At 48.0% G+C, this 24,022-nt stretch overlaps 2 protein-coding genes across 2 annotated transcripts; both read left to right on the top strand.

Moving 5' to 3' along the window:
- Nucleotides 1-12,582: 12,582 nt before the first annotated feature.
- On the top strand, nt 12,583-15,856 carry LOC135814067 (von Willebrand factor A domain-containing protein 5A-like). The gene has a single exon (XM_065327126.1). The coding sequence runs from the start codon at nt 12,783-12,785 to the stop codon at nt 15,252-15,254; it is 2,472 nt and encodes an 823-aa protein (XP_065183198.1). The 5' UTR covers nt 12,583-12,782; the 3' UTR covers nt 15,255-15,856.
- Nucleotides 15,857-16,952: 1,096 nt separating this feature from the next.
- On the top strand, nt 16,953-21,146 carry LOC135813378 (uncharacterized). Its single transcript, XM_065326477.1, has one exon. It carries the CDS (start codon nt 16,953-16,955, stop codon nt 21,144-21,146), a length of 4,194 nt encoding a protein of 1,397 aa, XP_065182549.1.
- Nucleotides 21,147-24,022: the final 2,876 nt, after the last annotated feature.

Below are 24,022 nucleotides of genomic sequence, written 5' to 3' on the forward strand. Positions count from 1 at the left end.
TTGTATACCATGATTGCATACCATGATTGCATACCATGATTGTATACCATGATTGCATACCATGATTGTATACCATGAGTGTATACCATGATTGTATACCATGATTGTATACCATGATTGTATACCATGATTGTATACCATGATTACATACCATGATTGTATACCATGATTGTATACCATGATTGTATACCATGATTGTATACCATGATTGTATACCATGATTGTATACCATGATTGTATACCATGATTGTATACCATGATTACATACCATGATTGTATACCATGATTGTATACCATGATTGTATACCATGATTGTATACCATGATTACATACCATGATTGCATACCATGATTGTATACCATGAGTGTATACCATGATTACATACCATGATTGCATACCATGAGTGTATACCATGATTGTATACCATGATTGCATACCATGATTGTATACCATGATTGCATACCATGATTGTATACCATGATTGCATACCATGATTGTATACCATGATTGTATACCATGATTGTATACCATGAGTGTATACCATGATTGTATACCATGATTGCATACCATGATTGTATACCATGATTGCATACCATGATTGTATACCATGATTGTATACCATGATTACATACCATGATTGTATACCATGATTACATACCATGATTGTATACCATGATTGTATACCATGATTGTATACCATGATTGTATACCATGATTGCATACCATGATTGTATACCATGATTGCATACCATGATTGTATACCATGATTGTATACCATGATTACATACCATGATTGTATACCATGATTACATACCATGATTGTATACCATGATTGTATACCATGATTGTATACCATGATTGTATACCATGATTGTATACCATGATTACATACCATGATTGTATACCATGATTGTATACCATGATTACATACCATGATTGTATACCATGATTGTATACCATGATTGTATACCATGATTGTATACCATGATTGTATACCATGATTACATACCATGATTGTATACCATGATTGTATACCATGATTGTATACCATGATTGTATACCATGATTGTATACCATGATTGTATACCATGATTGTATACCATGATTACATACCATGATTGTATACCATGATTGTATACCATGATTGTATACCATGATTGTATACCATGATTGTATACCATGATTGTATACCATGATTGTATACCATGATTGTATACCATGATTGCATACCATGATTGTATACCATGATTGCATACCATGATTGTATACCATGATTGTATACCATGATTACATACCATGATTGTATACCATGATTACATACCATGATTGTATACCATGATTGTATACCATGATTGTATACCATGATTGCATACCATGATTGTATACCATGATTGCATACCATGATTGTATACCATGATTGTATACCATGATTACATACCATGATTGTATACCATGATTACATACCATGATTGTATACCATGATTGTATACCATGATTGTATACCATGATTGTATACCATGATTGTATACCATGATTGTATACCATGATTGTATACCATGATTGTATACCATGATTGTATACCATGATTGTATACCATGATTACATACCATGAGTGTATACCATGATTATATACCATGATTGCCCCTGAGCTGCAGAGAGTGCTCAATGTCAGAGACAGAGCTTAGTACATTATAATACCATGATTGTATAATGATTGTAGCGGTTGTGGGCTACCACGCTCGATTCCCGTAGCTTTGCAAAAGACGTTACCATGGTTACTTTAGTAGTGTCTGGCGGCTAGCCAGGGTCCATCCACAGCATTATAAGTCTTGCAAACTCATTGTAAATACAAGTATATTTTTAGTCTCGGATTGAGAGCCCAGGATTAAAGTGGAAAAGAAGGACCAAATGTTTACATGCTATCCGTTATTTGTGTCCAACACTAACAAATATAGGCAAGATGCCGGTGAGTCAGAACGTGCAACAATTAGCACAACACTGACGGATGTGATACTGACATTCAACGACCTAATGCTCTTCTTGAGTGGGCTCACCTTCCAAGTGCCAAGTTGTTGTTGTTGTTTGTTGTTTGGCTTTATTTAAAGTGGAGTTCCAAAACAGGCCTAAACCTAATGACAATGGTCCCACTGATAATAAGAGAAAAGAAAATATAATAATAAGCGGACAAACAGAACCAAGAAGAAGATACAGCTGTAGTTAGATAACTAATATGAGCACGGCAGCAGGGGAAAAAAAGTCACAAGCACGGCAACCGGGAAGAAAGGAGTGAGTGAGTGAGTGAGAGAGAGAGAGAGAGAGAGAGAGAGAGAGAGAGAGAGAGAGAGAGAGAGAGAGAGAGAGAGAGAGAGAGAGAGAGAGAGAGAGAGAGAGAGAGAGAGAGAGAGAGAGAGAGAGAGAGAGAGAGAGAGAGAGAGAGAGAGAGAGAGAGAGAGAGAGAGAGAGAGAGAGAGAGAGAGAGAGAGGTAGTGAAGCAGATGAGTTCATCCTAGTTGACGGTACTGCCTAACAGAAAGGCCAGGCTTAGCGATTTGAAAGTGGAGCGCTTTCTTTCGAGGCGTGCTGTGTCTGGGAGCTGGTTCCACAGGATAGCTCCAGCATGGCTAATGCGCTTAGCTGAGGATGCAGTGGGGGAGACAGGAATGATGAGTAACTTGCTGTTCCCTCCTCGTGTTCGGAGAGAGGGACTACGGGTGAAAAAGCTTGCAAACAGAGTACTCGAAGATTTGTTCAGGCAGCGCCAAATGAATACAAGGATGTGCATGTGGGTGTATATGCTGAGGGTATGGGCATTCATGCGTTCAAGTAAGGGAGCCGTGTGAGTGCGAGGGGCTGCCCTGCACACCGAGCGAGCCGCACGTTTGAACAAACTATTAAGGCGCTTATCCTGATAAGACGATAAGAAAGGGGCATAGGCAGCAGATGCATAGTCAAATTCTGATAGTATAAAGGACCTGAAAAACTGAACACGGCAAGAAAAAGGCAAACATGCTGCACTTCGATTTAGTAGCCCAATCTTAGCGGCAACGCGGCGTGCAACATGGCTTGTCATGGTGTTCCAGCTCATGTCTGAGTCGAAATGTAGGCCAAGATACTTGGCCGTTTTCACAACAGGCAGCGTCTGCCCATTACAAATGACATGCAGCTCAAGTGCTTGAGATGGGGATGGGGGAATAGGCAATATCTGTGTCTTTCTTTCATTAAGAATTAAACCACGGCCCTTCAGCCAGGTGGCCAGGTGCTGAACAGCAGCTGAAAGGTGTGCAGAAACAGCTTCCGCAGACTCCCTGCTACATCGTATAGAGATGTCATCAGCAAACTGGATTGCTCCCACATTAAACGGTGATAGTTCTTCTGCTATGCCGCGGGCATAGACAATAAATAGCAGTGGGCCCAGTACCGACCCCTGGGGGACACCTGAGTAACTGGTGTACGGGAGACTTCTAGTCTGGCCAACCTGAACGTACTGTTCTCTATCAGAGAGGTAATCCACCAGCCAACAGAGTGCCGTGTCGCAGATGCCAAGTTCGAACAGATCTTGCACAAGAGTTTGATGTTTCACTTTATCGAATGCCTTTGACATATCAACAAAGGCTACACCTGTGTTGAGTCTGTTCATGCGGGCCTCACAGATACCTTCCACAGCTAGCACTAGTGCGTCGGATGTAGAGTGGTGGGATCTGTAGCCGAATTGAGTTGGCGGGAATAAATTGCTCTGAACTAGATATCGTGTGAGTTGCTCGTGGACTATCCTTTCCAACACTTTGGATGCAATCGATAACAAGGACACTGGTCGATGATTCTTTGGCATGCTCGGATCTCCGCCTTTGAAGAGTGGCGATATCCTAGCACTTTTCATCTGGGCAGGAAATATGCCCTCTCTCAGGGACTTGTTAAAGATCAAAGTCAGGGATGGCGCCAGTACGTCTGCATGTGCGCGGAGAAGGGCTGCAGAAATGTCATCATCACCGCTGGACTTGGCCGGATTTAAACGTTCGAGGAGCTTCCTCACTCTGGCAATAGACACTGGCGCAAAGGCTGTCAGATCAGTGCTTGAGGCGGGCCCGTAGGGAAATGAGAGATGCACTGGGCGGCTGGCGTCCTCTACTATCTCTGCAAAGGTGTTTCGGATGGCATCAACAGAACATTGAGGTGGCTGAGATTGTCGATGTTTACCACTCAATTCTTTGATCGTGTGCCATGTCTGTTTGGTATTGCCAGACGCAGCTCGAAACTTGGATTGGTAGTAGGTCTCTTTCTGTTGCCTATTATAGCTGGTAGCTTCCCGCCTGGCAGCCTTGAAAGCTGAGTGGGAATGTTCTGTTCCATCACTAAGCCACCTCCTATGGAGCCGGTTGCGCTTGGTCAAGAGGTGTAATAACTGGCGGTTCATCCATGGTACTGATTTTTTCTTGCGTCGAGGGCTTGGTGCAAGAGGAGCATGTCTGTCTAACACTTGTAGAAAGCGGCTGGCCCACTCAGTCCACATGACAGTTGGGCTTCCGTCAATTTCACAAAAATCCTGTTGGACCAAATCTGCCTTGAACTGGTCATGATTTATGTTTCGGTAGTGTCGCCGTAGCCCAGAAGTTACAGTACTTCTTACTGGGCTGAGTTGAAATTCACTGAGAACTGCTGCATGGTCACTGAACGCGATGGGGATAACAGTAGCCATATTTAGAGGGTCGAATGTATTGTAAAATTGATCCAGTGTGGTTGGTGCAGAGTTTGCTGAGAACCGAGTCGGCTGGTGAACTCCGGGATATAAACTGTAGCTGGCCACGAGGTCAGATAGATAATGAAGCTGTGGATCTGGAGGTGCTGTTGGATTGGTGTTTATGTTGATGTCGCCACAAATAATCACGTTCTTCCCGGGCATTATAGCTGAATGGAGATGGTCGTCCAGGCAGTCCCAGTATCGAACTGGCTCAGATGGAGGTCGATAAATGGTTCCTATCAAACAAGTTCCAGATTGGCAATGGATTTCTCCCCAGCAGCTCTCAATTGCCGATTCTGTGAGGTCCATTCTTGGCTTGACCAGGAGGGATGCCTTGGAGTACAGGCAGACTCCTCCACCGGCCTGATCTTTTCTGTCTGAGCGCAGTATGTTGAAGCCATCCAAAGCTATCTCTCCATCAGACACGGTGTCGTCTAGCCAGGTCTCGTTGACACAGATGATGTCAGGACTGTGAAGGTCGGCAAGCCATGCCAGCTCTCCAACTTTGTTCCTCAGGCTCCTAATGTTCAGTAGTAAAATTCGAATTGTTGGAGTTTGCGTTTGCATATTCAGTTCATGAGCAGCAGGGTCGTTGCCTAATCTTCTTCCAGTCATTGCACAGATATATTATCCACATCCTGACTTAGAGATGCAAATGCGTTGCCAACAGTGACACTAAACTTCGCAGCTTGCGTCTCGGGCGGCGAGTCACGCTGATAGCCCCGTGATTTCTGGCCTGGAGTCCGGGCCGGTGCTCCACAGGTGTCATCTAGGATATCGCAATCCACGCCGTGTCCGCTCTTACTGTCGTCCGTTCGGCTGCTGCTGCTGTTGGTGGTCGTGGTGCTGCTCTGCGCTGTTTGTTGATCTCCACTGGCATCAGACTGGGTGTACTTATCGAAGTTCCACTCTCTTGTGTACACAGGCCTTGGCCAGAAGCGCTTGTTGCTGAGAAACGATTCGTCCGCTGCACTGGCAACAATACGCGCAGTGGAGGATTTTTCTTTTTGAAATATTTTTACGTCAAACACTTGGACATTGTGGTCAGCCTCAGCTGCTCTTGCTGCGATGAACTCCTTCAGCTGGTCTGCAGTAATTGCATGCATCAGATTTCCGACAAACAGGACTCTCTTCTTCGCTGTGGGTTTGGTGGAGGTGATGAGTCGCCATGTGGCGTCCGAATCCTCACTCATCTCTTCAAATTTCGGCAAGCGATCCACACGTGGCGGGGTCAACTCCGAGCTGGGTCCGGGTGTACCATGTGTACGGGAGTTGGACGGCTTGTTGTTTGAGCTGTCAACGTCGGATCTGACACTGCTAGTCAGGTCCATCTCGGGATCAATGGGTCGTGAACTCTCTACGGGTACGGCGGACTGTGAACGACTTTCTGTGCCTGTACTACGTTTCTTTCGATTTCGGCGCTGCCTCTGGCTGGTTGTTTCTTGCTCTCTCTCTTGGTCTGCAATGGCGGAGGAGTTTGATTTACAAGACGCACACGTAACATTGCCGATGTCCAAATTTTGGCAAAGGCGAGTGTCGGCCAGGTCCTCTCTCAGCTGGGAAAGTTCGGAGCTCAATTCACTAATCCTTCGTTGATATCGTTTCTCCTGGTCCTGAAGTTGGCTTTCAAGACGAGCTAGAGTTCTCAGCACTTCTACAACATTGTGTTCGATGCCAGGCAATGAGCGAAGCTGTGTATGGACCTGTTCGGCGCTCACCAGCTGCTCAGTGTGATCTGGGCTAGCCATCCCACCCAGGCTGTTGGGGCTAGTCCCCAAAAGCTACCTAAAAACTACGGAAAAACGGGAGCCTCAATACACGCAACCTACTACACCCCTTACACACAAGGCTGTTGGTTTGCGCATTCCAGACGTGATGCAGCTAAGCATCAGGTCGTTGAATGTCAGTATTACATCAGTCAGTGTTGTGCTAATTGTTGCATGTTCTGACTCACCGGCATCTTGCCTATATTAAATTTTGTTAGTGTTGGACACAAATAACGGATAGCATGTAAACCTTCGATCCTTATTTTTCCATTGTAATTTTAAACATAATGATTTGGAGACGAAGAAGAGCCGCATGTCGAAAGCGAGCGTTCAGGCAACATCTTTTTACGGATATGGAGAAGTCCAGCATCCAGCAAGAAACACTAGCAGTAGCCACATAAAAACTAGCATGATGACTCCGATTTTCTCAGCATTTCTTGTGCAATTTACGAAACCTACACAACGTGCGTAAGGCTGTACAAACCAAGCCGTTTTTACATGCTTGCTGCTGCATGAATTGCTGGCATTATGGAGGAACACACGGCAGCATCATGATACCGTTTTACAGGCATTGCCTTTTAAGCATTATCCGACGGATTTACATGTAGTAGCATTTTCCGCCCAGGCCTAGCCGTAGACAATACCAGAAGAGCACGCGCCGATCACAATACGTCTAGGCAAAGAAGAATGAAGGCCGGAAAGCATGCAGTATTGAAAACTCAATGGGTGGTGCACCACAAAATTCTCCGGTTACTAGTACAAGCACATGGAGTTTCTTTCTCCGGTTAGTTCTTCCGTAAACATCCAAAAAAATAAATCTTTGCTTTTGGGTACGATGGCGGGCGGGAGCAAATTTGTAGCTCCTAGCTCAGCAGCATCTGTTCTCTTCCCCAAGGATCCAGAGTGGCCCAAGGACCACGTTTTCTTCATTGACGAGCTATCCAAGAATGGAGTGAAGCCGGAGGAGTTGGTTCTAGTGGACTTACACGGAAAGCCAGGTTGGTGTGTAGCAACGTTGTCCTGCCCAGCTGTGAGAGATAGGATCGTGGCAAGTGGAGTCCGGATCGCCGGTAAGGATGTGCATGTTATTGTTGGAGGCAGCCAAGTCACTGTGGTGTCCTTGTTCGGCTGTCCCTTGCATTTACACGATGGAGCGTTAATCAATTCTTTGGAGGCACATGGGAAAGTTTTCGGTCAGCCGACAAGGAAAACGGTCAAGCATGGAGATTATGCTATCGAAACAGGAACCAGGCAGATTCGAATCAGCTTGCAGAAAGGAGTACCGAGTACGCTGAGAGTAGGTAGTGTCACTGTACGTACATGGTACCCTGGCCAAGTACAGACATGCTACCTCTGTACACAGACTGGCCACGAGGCAAGGTACTGTCCAACACGCAAGAATAGCAACCAGGCGTACGCAGGGGCCGAGGGTCAAAGCAGCCAGACCCAGGCAACCCCAAACACGCATGCAGGAGAGAAAGCACTGTACTCACAGGTCACACAAGGTCAGAGCAATACGCAAGAACGGCATGGAAATACCGTAGCGAACACAAATGAAAGTGCTGAAGGCGGACAACAGGAAAAAGACGCATCAACCCCAGGCCGGGGAGAAATACACCCGACCGAACACAAGGGAAAGCACCCTGGGATCTCAGAAACCTCACAGCAGGAAAACGATACCTCCAGCACAGAGCAGAATGAACAGGCCGCGAGCCAAGATACTCCACCTCCCCTGGACCAGGAAAGCGGAGGGACGCAGGATCTCGACACATCAGAAAGCCCACGAACCGAGAAAACCATGGACACATGCACTGGTAATGACAAATCTAGAGAAGTAGACCTAGATTCAAGTAACAACAAGCCTGGAGAAGCAGACCTAGACTCGAAGCCCAATGACCAACGAATCAGCGAGGATGAAAGCCTCCCAAGTGCATCTAGCCGCAGGCCAAGCAGGTCCGCACAGAAACCAGCGACCCAACGAGCCACACCTGGCAACGCCAAGAAGCCTCCCAGAGGAAGTACAAGCAATACGACAGTACCCAGGAAAACCCAAATGTAATGATTCGGTCTCAATCTCGACGCAGCGCCCTTCTACCCTCAGACCCCGCACGCATGCCCCCACACAGACCAGTGACGGTCCTAAACCCTCTCGCTGCGCCATTTACTGTCAACGCACAAGCATTTAACTTTTCATCTCTCCTCCCCGATATAAAGCCCCATTCCCAAATACGCATTGCACCTCTTAATACATGCAGCTGGCTTTCTAAAGCTGAAGAAGTCTCTAATCTATTCGCTACAGCCCACTTGCACGTACTAGGTATAACCGAAACCTGGCTCCAACAACACGTACCTGATGCCCTTCTTCTACCATCCCCGCATCACCACATTCTCCGTAAGGACCGAAGCCAGGGTACAACCCGTCGCGGGGGAGGCGTTGCCTTCCTCATCCACCCATCTGTACGTTATTCCCACCGGCCAGACCTGCAGCCTAGCGATCCCAGTGTAGAAATTATTTGTGTTGAACTGTTCACTGGCCGCAGTCGTACCATTCTCTTCTGTTGCTATACTAGCCTATAGACCCCCATGGCAGGATCCTGCCCACTTTTCCCGCAATCTGCAGGCATGCATCGAGCTAGTTCAAGACCCCGCAGCGACAGCTATAGTAATTGGTGACTTCAATGCGCGGCTCAGCCGCTGGCTACCATCTGATCCCAATGGCCCTGCTGGAGCAATTCTTTCCAATGTGTTTAACTCCACAAACCTTACACAACTGGTTCGCCAGCCCACTCGATACTCAGTAGCTGGACAAACCTCTTCTCTTCCGGACCTTGTCGCAACTACCGACCCAACAGCAGCTAGGAACCAGTGGGTACTACCTCCAGTATCCGACCACTGCCCTGTGATTGTAGATTTTGAGTATAACTCCAAACAGAAGCACGTAGCGAGCCCTAGGTCCTCGGCGTTGATATACAATTATTCAAAGGTAGACTGGAATGAACTTAATCATGCCATTGCCAATCTAAACCTACTCAGATCAGTCACAACATCGACTAGTATCGAAGAGGCTTGGTTAAAGTGGTCTCACAAAGTTGAAGAAGTTGTAAAGCAGTATGTACCGCAGAGACAAGCCCTCCATCCTCGCAACAGCCGCCATTGGTTCTGTGCAAAACACCACCGTCTCCGTCGACACCGTGACCGCCTTTTTACTACAGCTAAACGATCTGGCAGAGCAACGGACTGGGTAGTCTACCGCCTTGCAAGGAATGCGTTCACTGCCGAAATTCGCAAAGCAAAGCGACGTTTTTACGCTAACATGTCGGCCAGTCTTGAGGAAAACCGTGGCGGATACAAGTGGTGGCAGAGAGCCAAACAACTATGCAATCTTACTAAGCCTCGGGCTCCGATTCCTGATCTGTCAGATGGAATTTTGACGGCTACAAGTGATCTAGAGAAGGCTGACTTGCTAGCTCGCCTATTCTCTCAGTATTCTTCACCTCCTTCTAAGCCCCCGGACTGCACACAGCTACCCACAGTCACGGTTGTCGAGCCCTTCGAATTTCAGCAATTGAGTACCACTAGTGTTCTTTGGACTCTATCACACCTTCCCCGGTACAAACGCACGTCTGGACCCCTCCCTAATCGAATCCTTCGAGAAACAGCTCCCAGTATTTCTGATTCACTAACAGCTATATTTAACCTCAGTATCACCTCTGGCATGGTTCCATCAGATTGAAAAACCTCTATTGTTATCCCAGTATACAAAGGTTCAGGAAGCAAAGGCAGTCCTGGCTCTTATCACCCCATTTCCCTGCTCCACGGAGTTGCGAAGGTGTTCGAAAGCATGGTGAGCAAGAAACTGACTACATTTGTGGAGGCCAATACCCTCCTCCGTACGCACCAGTTCGGGTTTCGCCGGCAGCGGTCTACCACTGACCAACTAGTCCAAATGACGTCCTCAATAAGAAGAGCCTTTGACAGCAAAGCTTTGTGCGACGGACTCTACCTGGACTTATCAAAGGCATTCGATAAAGCCAGCCATTCTGTCCTGTTGCATCTTCTCTCCTCATTCTGCTCATCATCTTCAGTCAAATGGCTCGGATCCTTTGTCTGTGGACGCTCTATTTATGTTCAAATTGGTGATCAAGTTTCATCCCTACATCCGTTGGGGGCAGGAGTGCCGCAGGGTTCTCATCTAGGCCCACTCCCATTTAACATACTGATCGACAGTATCCAAACAGTGACTACCAACACATTGAGCCTTTTTGCGGATGACTCCAACATTCTGTGCATTTCCCCATCGACTACCACAATTACGGCTCACTTGTCTCAGATTGAGACTGATCTAGCAGCGTGTATCTCTTGGGCTGAACATTCTGGATCAACTTTTAACGTAAGTAAGTGCGCCCATATTGTATTCCACTCAGGCAGGACCACGGCAGCAGAGCGAACTGTTCAGATGAATGAAGCTAGCCTATGTCGACCTGAGGCTCATCGCCATCTTGGAGTCATATTAACCCCCTCCCTAGATTTCCGTGAGCACATTCGTTCCATTATCTCTAAATTTCGTAGCAGAGTGTTCTTGCTTAGTCGTAGGGCTCTTTTCTTTCCTCCATCGATCATTTCTATCTTGTATAAGTCATACGTTCGCCCTACCCTAGAGTACTCTATCCCCGTCTGGTTTTCCTCTCTGACGGTCCAAGACCAGGATAGTATGAGTAGGCTCCAAGCATCTGCAGCCAGAGGATATCTTGCCGCTAAATTAGGGAGGAAGCCAGATTGGATGACTCCAAAAGAAAATCTTAACCAGCGTGCAGGCTGGGAAGCTATAAAATGGCGATTACAGATCCTTTCATTATGCTATTTTCACCACATTGTCTACACCTTTCCTTCTGTTCTCTTTGATTTCAAATTTCGATTTTCATCTGTACACTGTACTGGTTAGTTCAGTTTGCACGAGCAGGCTGTGCCGGTCAGTTCAGTGTCCGTAAAATTTGTGTCTAAGGTCCATAGCGCAACTCTGCGTGACCATGAGAGCATTTTGACATACATATTGTTGTTGTGGGTTCATGTTTGGATAATTAGAATGTCCGGATAATTAGACGTTTTTCCTGGCATTTTGAGGTTCGAATTATCAGGATTTCACCTGTAGTAGTATGCCTTGCGGACAAATTGGCAATCGTACAACCACCCAAGCACCTTTCTCTCAACAACAAGAGGAGAGAACTCAGTGTCTCAAAGGGCGCCAAGAGAATAAGTACTACCTTCGGAACTTCGTACCACCAACAGGAATCACCTAATCAAGTGGCAGACAAGCAGCTCCAATGCTTGTCACTTGAAAATTCACGCCATGATGGAATCTTTCACCACTGCTGTCATTCACTTGATAATCCTAGTTTATTCACAAGGCCAATTACATGAACCATGAAACCATGAAGTCTCATTCACACCTTTACTTTGTGGGTCAGGATGCATATTTATTTTTCTCATTGCTGTTGTCTGCGGACCGCCTAGTGTGTGAAACCCGGAGTAACAACACAGTTATTTTGTTCATCCTCTTCATCTTGTTGACAGTAGCTCTGCCCTTCTGTATTGGGCACTCTACTGGGCAGTCTACTGGGCAGCCTGGACCTTTCTGTTTTCCAGCCAGCCATTCAAGAAATCGGCCTAGTGTAAACCAGGCTTTTAAAACACTCATCTAGCCAGCCATTCAAAAATCGGCCCAGTGTGTAGATCTACCTGTGTTCAACGATGAGGTATTGTGCGTGGGATCGGGGAGTTTAACGATTCCGTTTTCATCATTTGCCCCCGCCAAGTAACTAGTTGCCTACCAGATTTGTACTTGTAGCACCAGTCCTGCTCCCGGGATCCCTCTTACAGATACAGATCAGCACGGGCACTGCAGCCTGGCACTTGCAAAGCACTATGCCGCCAACAGTAATCAGTTAATTTATGCATGACAAACGACAGAGTAGCCTTGCAAGGTGGATCCACATGGCCCACAATCAATGTTTTGCTCTCAAAGGTCACACAATAATAAAGTAAACGACTGGTGAACAGCTGCGCGGCGGCCTGTTTTGCACGGAAACACGAACTAAGACTTACGCACTCCTATCGATGGCCACCAGTCCTGTCGCTTGGAAAACACACTTGCGTGTTGTGCATGATTCTTCATTGGGTGAAAGAATCGGTTGCACAGATCTGGTTGTTATTTGAGACAACACCAATGAAGAAAGCACCTAAATGTATCGTGTTTGCAATTGACTAATAACGTCTGAAGCGAAATGCGTCCTCCGAAGTGCTGGGGTCTCCTGAATGCCCTTGTTCCGGACAAGATCCCTGCTGATATCCCTCTGATCGGTGTGCAATGCGAGTGTTTGCTGCTCAACAATCTAGTCGAAGTTACTATCAAACAACGATATAAGAATACTTCTGCCAATCCCATCCAAGCAATCTATGTTTTCCCCGTGGACGATGAGGCTGCTGTCAACGGATTTACCGCACATCTTGGCCAGCGTACCGTTCGCGGAGTGATTGAGGAGCGCAAAGAAGCACGTCAAGCTTATGGTGCGGCGTTGGCGGAGGGTCATGGAGCTGCTCTCTTGGAAGCTGCTGGATCTGGTGCGTTGAAGGTCCAGTTGGGAAACCTGGAGGCTGGCAATGAAGCTGAGATCTGCATCGTTTATAGCAGCTTGTGCAGTATCGAGGAGAATGCAGTTGTTCTCCGTATTCCCACAACTATCAAAGAACGCTACATGCCAGCATCAGCTTGGGAGACTTTGCAAACGGAATGTCAGCCAACATACCGGCGTAGTGGTGTAGACTATGGTTTGAGTTTGCATGTAGACATGCACATGCCAAGTAGGATAGTGAGTGTGTCCTCGTCCACACATCCACTGAATGTTAGGAATGATGCTGAGGATGTGCATCACTGCACTGCCAAGTTGGGAGTGGAGAAAGTGGCCATGGATGGTGACGTGATTATCCGAGTGGAGCATTCTGACTTGCACAAGCCTGCTGTAGTTTTGTCCAGTCAGGCTGATGTTGACCAAGGCAGCGCCGCGCTAATGCTGACATTCATGCCAGAGTTTGAGGATTCCATAACCGAGCAAGCTGAGGACCTGGAGTTTGTTTTCTTGGTGGATCGCAGTGGATCGATGGGGTATGGAGGAGGAGTATCAACTCCTATCAGGCAATGTCGAGATGCTCTTCAGCTTTTCCTGAGAAGTTTGCCCGAAGGCTGTGCATTCAATATCGTTGGCTTCGGGAGTCGCTATGAGAAACTGTTTGAAGAAAGTCGCGTGTACGACTCCAAGAGTCTAGCAGACGCAGCCACCTACGTCTCAAAACTGGACAGCAACATGGGAGGTACGGAAATTCTCACTCCATTAAGGGACATCCTGACAAGAACAAGCTCCAAGCCCAGTCATGGGTTATTGTCCAAAATGAGGGGTGCAAGTAAAGATGAACATCGACATCGCAAGCTGTTCTTACTAACGGATGGTTCTGTGGGTAACACTGCCGAGATTATTCGTACTGTCAAGGACCATGCTCAGAGTACACGGGTATTCACATTTGGTGTCGGCGATGGAGCTGCTACTGACCTTGTTCGTGGTGTGGCTCGTGCTGGTCGAGGAGAAGCCTGCTTCATTCGCAACGGAGAGCCCATCGATGAGAAAGTGATCAGTCAGCTGTCAAAGTCCATGGAGCCAACACTGGAAGAGCTGGACATAGACTGGGGAATACTTCAGGTGAAAGAGCAGTCTCCAGCCAAGAAGGATCTTGCACCAATCTTCAACAACACACCATACATTGTGTTTGCACTTCTTTCCAAGGACAGTCAACACCAAGGTCAAGTCACATTGAAAGGCAAGATGAGCAAGAAAGCGGTCACGTTCACCGTGGATGTGACGCCATGGACAACAAGTCGAACGGATTGCCGCATACTTCACAGCCTTGCAGCAAAGCGCGTGATTCGAGACTTGGAAGAGAAAGACGGGCAGAGCAAGAAGGACATTATCTTAGCCCTGGCGTTAAGGTACGAGGTTGTATCATTGCAGACATCATTTCTTGCTATTGAGGAACGTGAGGAGATGAAGGAAGGTGTGATGACTACTGTCAGGGTACCACTCTCCCCCATCAAGGCCATGCCTGTTCAGGAGCAAGAGCAAGTTAGGTGGTCACCTCTTGCGCCACTTCATGGAGGAGGACTGCATGATGCAGGATCAGACTATGGTCATTTTCAAGGGGAAAGTTGTGAGGAGTACTGTTATGATGCTCTACATGTATGCACGTTTGATCGACCTCGGATGCGCCCGACGGCTAGTTATACATCATCACCCGAGAGTGGTGGGTGGATGGATCAGGAAGAGTGTTGCTTCCCAGATCCTGATTCACCAAATCTCACTGTGTCAGCTGATCACCAATCGGCATATCCACTGCAAACGATTGCATCACTCCAACACGTTAGTGGCTACTGGCTACTTGACGATAAGCTGTTGGCCACGGTTGGACTGTCGAAGAGTGATGTCATGGCTGCACAACCCAGTACACTGTCTTCATCATCATCAGCCGAACTCACCTCTAACGTATGGGCCACTGCTGTTGCACTGGCCTATCTACACGTGAAGTGCGGTAGCAAGGCAGCTGCATTTTCGCTCATGGAGAAGAAGGCGAAGAGATGGATGGCAGATCAGATATCAGCGTCGTCGCCTGCAGTCGCTGAACTGATTGCCACTGCAAAGTCACTGTTCTAGATACGAAGTTTCACCAAGACAATCATAGCATGGAGAAGGAAATATACTTTGTGATCGTTCATGCGAGTACCTCATCTGACATGTGTCTATTTTAAACTGCATGCTTGTAGTGTCACTCCTTGTCTGACTGCAGCTCTTACTCAATATTATTGTAGTGTCACTCGTTGTCTGCATCTCTAACTCAATATTATTGCAGTGTCAGGGAAATGAACGGCTTGTGATAGTTTTGACCTTCACCCTCACTCAATGATTGCATGCATTTCACACCACTCTCACATGCAGACAGTATTTACACCATCCTTCTAACTTGACACTTCGGTTCTTTTCACATTCTCATTGGTATTCTCTCCTTTTTATCCCTCGTGTTCTTCTCACATTCTCATTGGTATTCTTTCTACCACATTGTGCTGTAAAACAAGGCTCCTCTCAGTTGAGAGGGTGTGTTATTTCCAAGCTACTAATGCAATCTACTACACAGCTTACTTTCTCTTGTAAGTTTCTAAACCTTTCGTCCTTTCGTCCTTTCGTCCTTTCTTCTTTTCGTTTTTCACATTTCCTCTATGCTTACATTGGGCGCTTTCGATTACACATTTGGGCCCAGGTTTTATACTATAGTTCTCGAATGAACAGAGTGAACGGATTGTGGCCATGTAAACAAACGACTACATGTAAAAATACTAAAAGGGGATCTTGTGGGATCCCCGTTCACCCTCGCGCGCACGTGGACCTAGAAATAGAATGGCGTTATACGTCGAGTGCGTCAATCCTGGAATTAGCAATTCTGCTCAGGCTCTCTTCAGATTTGACGGAATTGGAATTGTAGACGGAATTTGTGTAATCGAACGGTGCATCCACCGTAACTAATTCTAGAATTGACCGAAATAATGTGTAATCGAGCGCGCCCATTGAAGCTCCGGCGAGTAGGTAATAGTTCAGAATGTTCCATCTCATGCAACGTGTTTGGGCTAGCTTTCTATTGCTTGCTGTCCTTATAATAATAATTATAAGGACACCAGGCTGTCGAGATAGAGTGGCACTGAAAAGAACATTAGTTTATCATCTTTTCAGTACCATTTTGAAAACGTTCACTGCAAAAAACGATCATCAGTAATTCGAAGTTGTGATGTATATATAACTGAACCTATCTATCTGTCTATTGCTTCACTATTCATTGATCATGCTGTAAGCCTACATGGGTAGTGTTTCACCCAGTATGACAGTTTGCCCTTTCATCAATCATCGTGGTCTGCTGCACACGATGCATGGATGCGTTTCCTTTGTTTTGCATTGTTTTCTGTATGCACGCTTTCAGTCTTATCATGCTATCGTTAGTTCCGGTATAGTGCGTGTTGCGAGTCTTGCGTGCTGTGCGTAGAAGTTGTACCACCGCACTCAGTATCGCTCTAGCCCGATAATCCATATGCATCTGAGTTGGCTGTACTCAGTTGCCTTTTGGGAACTCTTTGCCATGAGTTCATTAGTAGTTCTTATGTTGTCGTTTTGCTCTCAACTTGTTTTCTCTCTCTCTCTCTCTGAAATGTTCTTCCCTGAATAACAACTAATTACTTTCGTACTGCCTGTTGGTCGAGTTGGCGTGCATGCCTGCGTGACTGAAGTTCCATAACATCTGGTACCGAAACCCGCTGATACCTGGTGCGACTGTGTTGTCGTTTGGTGGTGGGCCTTGATTTGGAAATAATGTCGCTGAAACTCGATGGATTCCTGCGGACGTTCCGCGGAAAAGGAGATGACCTGGAGACGTTTTGGTCGAAGTTCCGTGTACTGGCGGATATTCAAAAGTGGGACACGGAGGAAAAACGGATGCAGCACCTGCCCCTGGTCCTAGATGGCCAGGCGTTCAAAGTCTTCATGTCCATGGCGGAGGCGGACAGGAAAAAGGAGGCAACCGTGAAAGCGCTACTTGAAAAGGCCTTCGCGCCTGCACCTGCTGATTCTTATCAGCAGTTCCTGTCCCGTCGCCTACGCCCTGACGAGGCTGTGGACGGCTACGTTGCTGACCTGAAGCACCACTTGAGCTTAGCTGGCCACAAGATTACAGACGACAAGGACCCGGTCCTTTTGGAGCAGGTGATTTGCGGCTTGCCACCGACGTTCGCGCGAGACATTCGTTTGCAGGGTGCTGGACAGGCCCTCTCCGTCAGTGACGTGACAGAGAAGGTTCGCGCTTTGCAACTGGTTGAAAGCGCTGCATCATCGCATGCCATTGGCGCTGCTGCCACCGAACCAGCGAAGTCTTTGTATTGTTACACGTGCGGGAAAACTGGGCATGTCAAGAAGACCTGCCGCGCTGGGAACCAGGAACCCTCCACGCAGAGCTCGTCAGCAGGCCCATCTTCCTCGAAGAGCAGCCGAGTTCGTTGCCATCATTGTCACGAGCTAGGCCACATCCGGAGAAACTGCCCGACCAGGAGAACACGGGGCACTGCGTCTGCTGGTGTTTCTGACCAGCCAGGAGGAAAAACCGATTGCTGTTTGGCCCTGACTACATCATCGTCTTCCCTCATCCGAGTGTACGTCGATGCCTGCCGCAAAAAACACGACGAGTGGACTCGCCTGAGTTCTGTGGTGGACACTGGTTGCACGCGCTCTCTCATCAGCCGTGCCGCGCTCCAGAAGTGCAATGGCTTGCGTTACATGGAACAGTGTCCGGACAACATGCTCGCCCTCAACGGTGAATCGCTGAAGATACTGGGTAGCGTCCTGCTGAACCTCCGTCGACTCGACGGACCTGTGCACTTGGACCTACTGCCTGCCGTATCTGTGCTGGTTGTCCCAGACTTGAGTGTCCTGAACACCGACATGGTCGTCGGCAACGATGTAGTGACCCGCGCTGGAGGTATGCACCTGCAATACGCTGACGGCTGTCTGTTGTCCGTCTCATTTGGCTGTGCCGCTGTGCCTGCTGCTGTTAGTGCTGCCGCTGATGTGCTACCTAAGCCAGCTGACAGTACTGCTCGCACCTCCAAGCTGTCCCGCCACGTCACGGTCAACCACTCTGGTGACGATGTCACACTAAGTGTTGATGATGGTGAGGTGCACTGGAATGCAGCCGCCGGCTACTGGAGCATGAAGTGGCACTGGAGGGACGACATGCCACCTGCTGAACCGATTGGGTCAGGGATTGGCGAATATCCCCGCGCCAAACTCACCGCCGATCAGGAGCTGCAGTTCAATGCTGAAGTAGATGCCTGGATCCAGCAAGGCTGGCTGGTACCACACGATGCGGATGTTCACGGACCACCGGGCGCCATCCTCCCATTGATTGCGAAGTGCCAAGAGCACAAGGCCTCAACACCGGTTCGCCCTGTACTGGACTACCGTGGGCTGAACCAGCTCATCCGCAACCACCCTGGGTGCAACACCCCTGTGTGCGGTGAGAAGCTGCGCAGCTGGCGACAGGCTGGTGACAATTTCCACATCCTGGATATACGGAAGGCGTACCTGCAGGTCCGTCTTGATCCGTCGCTGGCGAGGTTCCAGACCGTCATTTACAAGGGTAAGCCGTACGTCATGATGCGCATGGGCTTCGGCCTTGGGATTGCGCCAAAGCTGATGAGCCTGATCGTACAGTACGTCACTGGCCCCTACCCTACTGTCGACAGCTATGTTGACGACTTGTTCGTGCCTGATGATCTCGTCACCACGGTGGAAGACGAGATGGTGAAGTTTGGCCTACCCACCAAACCTGCTGAGTGCTTGCGATCAGCCCGCGTCCTTGGTCTCCAGCTTCACAGCTCGAACGACGTCCTGCAGTGGCGACGACGCACAGATGTCGACCTCTGCTGCCCAGCGAGCCCAACGAAGCGCGATGTGTTCCGCTGGTGTGGTCGCCTGCTTGGTCACAACCCTGTGTGCTCCTGGCTCAGGCCATACACTAGCTACCTGAAGAGGTTGGCTGACTCGCTCACTCCTGGAGGCTGGGACGCCAAGGTACCACCAGAAGTAGTAAGCCTCTGCCAAGAGCTGTCTGGTCGCGTTGAAGGAGAAGATCCGGTACACGGTGCCTGGTCCGCTCCACCTGCCGCACAATGGTCAGTATGGTGCGACGCATCCAACATTGCCACCGGAATTGTGGTGCAATGCGGTGCAGATGTCATCGAGGATGCGTGCTGGCTGCGTCCGAAGGATGATCGTACACACATCAATGTCGCCGAACTTGATTCGGTGATGAGTGGCCTTCAGCGTGCCACCGCCTACGGCCTCACGAGTGTGCGCCTCCTGACCGACTCCAAGACCGTGCATGGTTGGCTGTATAACCTGCTGCATGACATCCGCCGTGTCAAGACCAGCGGTCTGTATGATGTGCTCGTCCAACGCCGCTTGCAAGCTATTGACGAGCTTGTCCGCCTCACCGGCCTGTCTGTCGTGGTCGAATGGGTGCCCTCTGAACGCAACTTGGCTGATCGGCTGACAAGAGTACCCACTCCATGGTTGAAGCTCTGCCGTGCCAAGTCTGAGATGTGTGCTGTTGCTGGTGATACCACTAACCCCGCCGTGGCCCCGCCCATGGCTGTTGCCACTATCCGCGCAGCGCAGCAGAATGATGGACCGATTCTGGCTGCCATTCACGAGGTATCCAATGGGCTTCCTGTGTCGGCTGCATGCTACCGGAGAGTTGCTGCTCAGCTGGTCGTGAAGGCTGGCCTGCTTCGCCGAAGCGTGAAATTGCCCGATGGTGACATCGCTGAAGTGCCGGTGGTTCCCGAATCACTGACTGATGAGCTACTGGACAGGGCGCACAACAACACTGGGCATGGCGCATGGGAGTCCATGTATCGCACTCTCCGCCGACACTGCTATTTCCCGAGAATGGCTGAACGCTGCCAAGAAATCGTAAGCTGCTGTGCGCAGTGCTGCTGTGCTAACCCTCGCCGTGGTCAGATTCCTCCTCCGACTCGCACTGTACTGCCGGACCGACCCTGGAGTGTCATCCAGCTGGACACCCTGGAACTTGGCGCAAGTAAATCTGGTGAGTTCCATTCCGTTCTGGTCTGCATCGACATGTTCTCGAAATGGGTGGAAGTGGCTCCGCTACGCCGTCACGATGCGCAATCCGTGGCTGATGCATTCGTGCAGATTTGCACTCGCTGGGGCCCCCCTGATATGGTCCGTCTCGACAATGGCACTGAGTTCATCAACGCTATCGTCCGCTCTGTGTTTGCTATGTTTGGAGTCACCATCCAAACTGGAGCAGTACGCCATCCCCAATCGCAGGGCTGTGTTGAACGATTCAACAGGACACTGCTGACTCTGATGAGGAAGGTCCTATCCGAATCGTCTGACTGGAATGCTGATCTGAACACACTGCTGTACTTCTATCGTAACCGACCTCATTCCGCAACCAAGATTTCGCCGATGGAAGCCATCTGTGGTTGGACACCCCACCAGTTGATCGCTGATCCAGATCGGACTGTGAATGACGGCAGCAACTGGTCTCGGGATCACCCTGCTCGGTGTGCTCGACTGCGCGACCTCGTGGAATCCGAGTTATCCGACGCTGATCGCATCCAAGAGGAGACTGTGCCTGTCTATCACACTGGTGATCACGTTCTTCTCCGCCGTCCTGACCGTCACCAGAAGCGTCTACCGATGTATGAACCTGGTTGGCAAGTCATTCGTGTTCTGTCCCCCTCGACTGTGGTGATTCGACGGTGTGAACCTGTACGTGGTCGCAATGCTGAGAAAGTAGTGAATGTCGACCTGATCAAGCTCGACCCTCACCCCGTTGCCGCAGATGCAGATGTTGACTCTGCTGATGATCGTGATGACATCCCTGCTATCATCCAAATCGACATGGATCCGCAGCTTGACCAAGCCTACGGACTTCGTCGCCGGGCTGCAATCCGTCCTCCTCAGCGGTTCCGTGACTAATGTCATCAAGGGGAGAGGTGTGATGTATATATAACTGAACCTATCTATCTGTCTATTGCTTCACTATTCATTGATCATGCTGTAAGCCTACATGGGTAGTGTTTCACCCAGTATGACAGTTTGCCCTTTCATCAATCATCGTGGTCTGCTGCACACGATGCATGGATGCGTTTCCTTTGTTTTGCATTGTTTTCTGTATGCACGCTTTCAGTCTTATCATGCTATCGTTAGTTCCGGTATAGTGCGTGTTGCGAGTCTTGCGTGCTGTGCGTAGAAGTTGTACCACCGCACTCAGTATCGCTCTAGCCCGATAATCCATATGCATCTGAGTTGGCTGTACTCAGTTGCCTTTTGGGAACTCTTTGCCATGAGTTCATTAGTAGTTCTTATGTTGTCGTTTTGCTCTCAACTTGTTTTCTCTCTCTCTCTCTCTGAAATGTTCTTCCCTGAATAACAACTAATTACTTTCGTACTGCCTGTTGGTCGAGTTGGCGTGCATGCCTGCGTGACTGAAGTTCCATAACAAAGTACATTGTACACTCGTCATTGTTACTACATGTACTGGTAATGTCAATAAAGACCGGTCTTGAATGACTGTAAATGCCAAGGCAGTGGATAACTCCACAACTGTAGAGAACCAACAAGCAAGCCACCAAGCGTTGTGAGGAGCAACTTACTCAATTCCACTAATTAGAGGGTTATGATGCACTTTATTTCTGACAGGTGACGCGAAAGTTCAGCTCGCGTTATTAAAATTTTGGTTGGCGCGATGGAAAACAACGCGGGTGACCTGCAGCTCATGTCGAAATTTGGAGTTTTATGCCAAGTTTGATGTGAAATTGCGCGTCGCGTCAGAAATGACGTGTTTTTATTTATTAAGAAAGACAACGTTCAGAATACTCGCTGTTGAACAATGTACTTGCAATTTGAAATAATTGGCGTGTGAGTGGAGAAGAGTGGAGAAGAGTGGAGAAGAAGGCCTTAAGGGTGAGAAGCAGAATCCCGTCTTGTATAGATTACAGTGTACTGTACATCAACCACTACTCACCATGACTCCGCTCTCCTGCCGACCTCGACATGCTGTCACAGCAGACCATCAGCACTGCGACAATTCTGGTTTATCACAGCATTTTGCACCTGGTTCGTTTGTTCAGCCATAATATTTGCGCGGAAGGCGCGCAATTATGCTTCCCCTTTTGGTATAGGTACAAAAGGACGATATTCTCTATTTGTTAGCCATTCAACAATACCAACCTTCTCTGATGAGTTGATGATCAAAACAGCTGTATGAATGAACTGAGTACCAACGGAAGTGTCGCCTTTTTGCTGATGGTGTGCTGTGGCAATGTGTCGAGGTCAGCCGAAGAGCTGAGTTATTAACTTATGGTGTAGCCGTTGATGTACAATGGAGTGGAGAAGAAATAGTTACAGTAACAGCTGATGCCTTAAATAGAAATTGATACTTGGATATGCAACGATGGAGCTCCCTCTAAAATTCTTGTACTACTGAATAGGAAATTAATAAATGTAAGAGTGGCGGGCACTGGGCAGGCACAGGGTACCACTCCTGAAAAGCGATGAGAGGCATCTGTCATGACCATTGAACACTTACTTATTTGGGCAACGGTTGTAACTCAATGATAAACCTAGCTATGTGCCAAACGATCAGTAGTGCTATCAAGAATTGTAACATGGAAAAATGTGGGCACAAGTTATGCGGTCGAGTCCACCAATTAAATCAGATTTTGAACAGTCAGACGTGCACAATCTAGTTCAAAACGTACAAGGAACAAAACGGCGAAACGATCGTCGTGTGATACTATACATGTTATTGCAATTAGTTAGTCCATCATTGTCATCATTGTCATCATTGTCATCATTGTCATCAGCTAAGTACAGTACTGTAGTACAACATTGTCATCAGCTAAGTACAGTACTGTAGTACAACATTGTCATCAACTAAGTACAGTACTGTAGTACATCATTGTCATTAACTAAGTACAGTGCTGTAGTACAACATTGTCATCAACTAAGTACAGTGCTGTAGTACATCATTGTCATTAACTAAGTACAGTGCTGTAGTACAACATTGTCATCAACTAAGTACAGTACTGTAGGATACCGACGTTTGGTTTGTTACAATTCCGCCTCGCGAAGCTTCCCCTTCCTATCTTCATCTCTGATAATAATTGAGCCTCCCAAATTGAGTGGTTGTTGCTTTGCGTTGTCGAATTGTGGTTTGACCGTTCTGTCTGGTCTTGCCGTCCCGTCATTATACCAGGCAGCAGTCCATGAAGCCTTGGAATGTAGCTTGTGCTCGGCTCGATGGCGCTTACCTTCCCCTCTTTGGAATTAGCATTAATATCCATGAACCTTTCCAAGTAATAGTTGGAAGGCCGTTGGTTAGCGCTATCGAGCAGTGCTCAAGCTGACTTCCATGCTGTGGAATGTTTCAGTACTCCTTTTCAGTTTTGTGCTACACGTCTGATTGTTCAAAATCTGGTTTAATTGGTGGACTCGATCGCATAACTTGTGGCCACATTGTTCCATGTTACAATTTTTTCCTTGGCTCACCAGCTGAGTTCTTATTGCTATCAATACTGGTGGCGCTGCGCTGGGTGACAATCGTGTCAAAGCAAGAACATTTAGTGAATAAGCTGGGACGAATTTACTCTAGCACAGCTACTGTAGAACTATTCCGGACATTAGCTGCACTAGCACTTCTTCCCACTGATCAAGTAGTCCAAGAATTCCACAATCTGAGACAAGAACAGCACCAGAATTTGCCGTTACTGGATGTAGAGTTTCAGTACACTTTGCAACGAATTGGATCGAAGGGTGTCCATTGTCTTGATGGAACGTCCAACATCTTGGAA

The sequence above is a fragment of the Sycon ciliatum genome, chromosome 4 (assembly GCF_964019385.1).
Source record: "Sycon ciliatum chromosome 4, ocSycCili1.1, whole genome shotgun sequence".
Taxonomy (NCBI): domain Eukaryota; kingdom Metazoa; phylum Porifera; class Calcarea; order Leucosolenida; family Sycettidae; genus Sycon; species Sycon ciliatum.

Excerpts from the sequence above, each read along its gene's own strand:
- LOC135813378 (XM_065326477.1), top strand. The coding sequence starts at position 16,953 with ATGTCGCTGAAACTCGATGGATTCCTGCGGACGTTCCGCGGAAAAGGA.
- LOC135814067 (XM_065327126.1), top strand. The coding sequence starts at position 12,783 with ATGCGTCCTCCGAAGTGCTGGGGTCTCCTGAATGCCCTTGTTCCGGAC.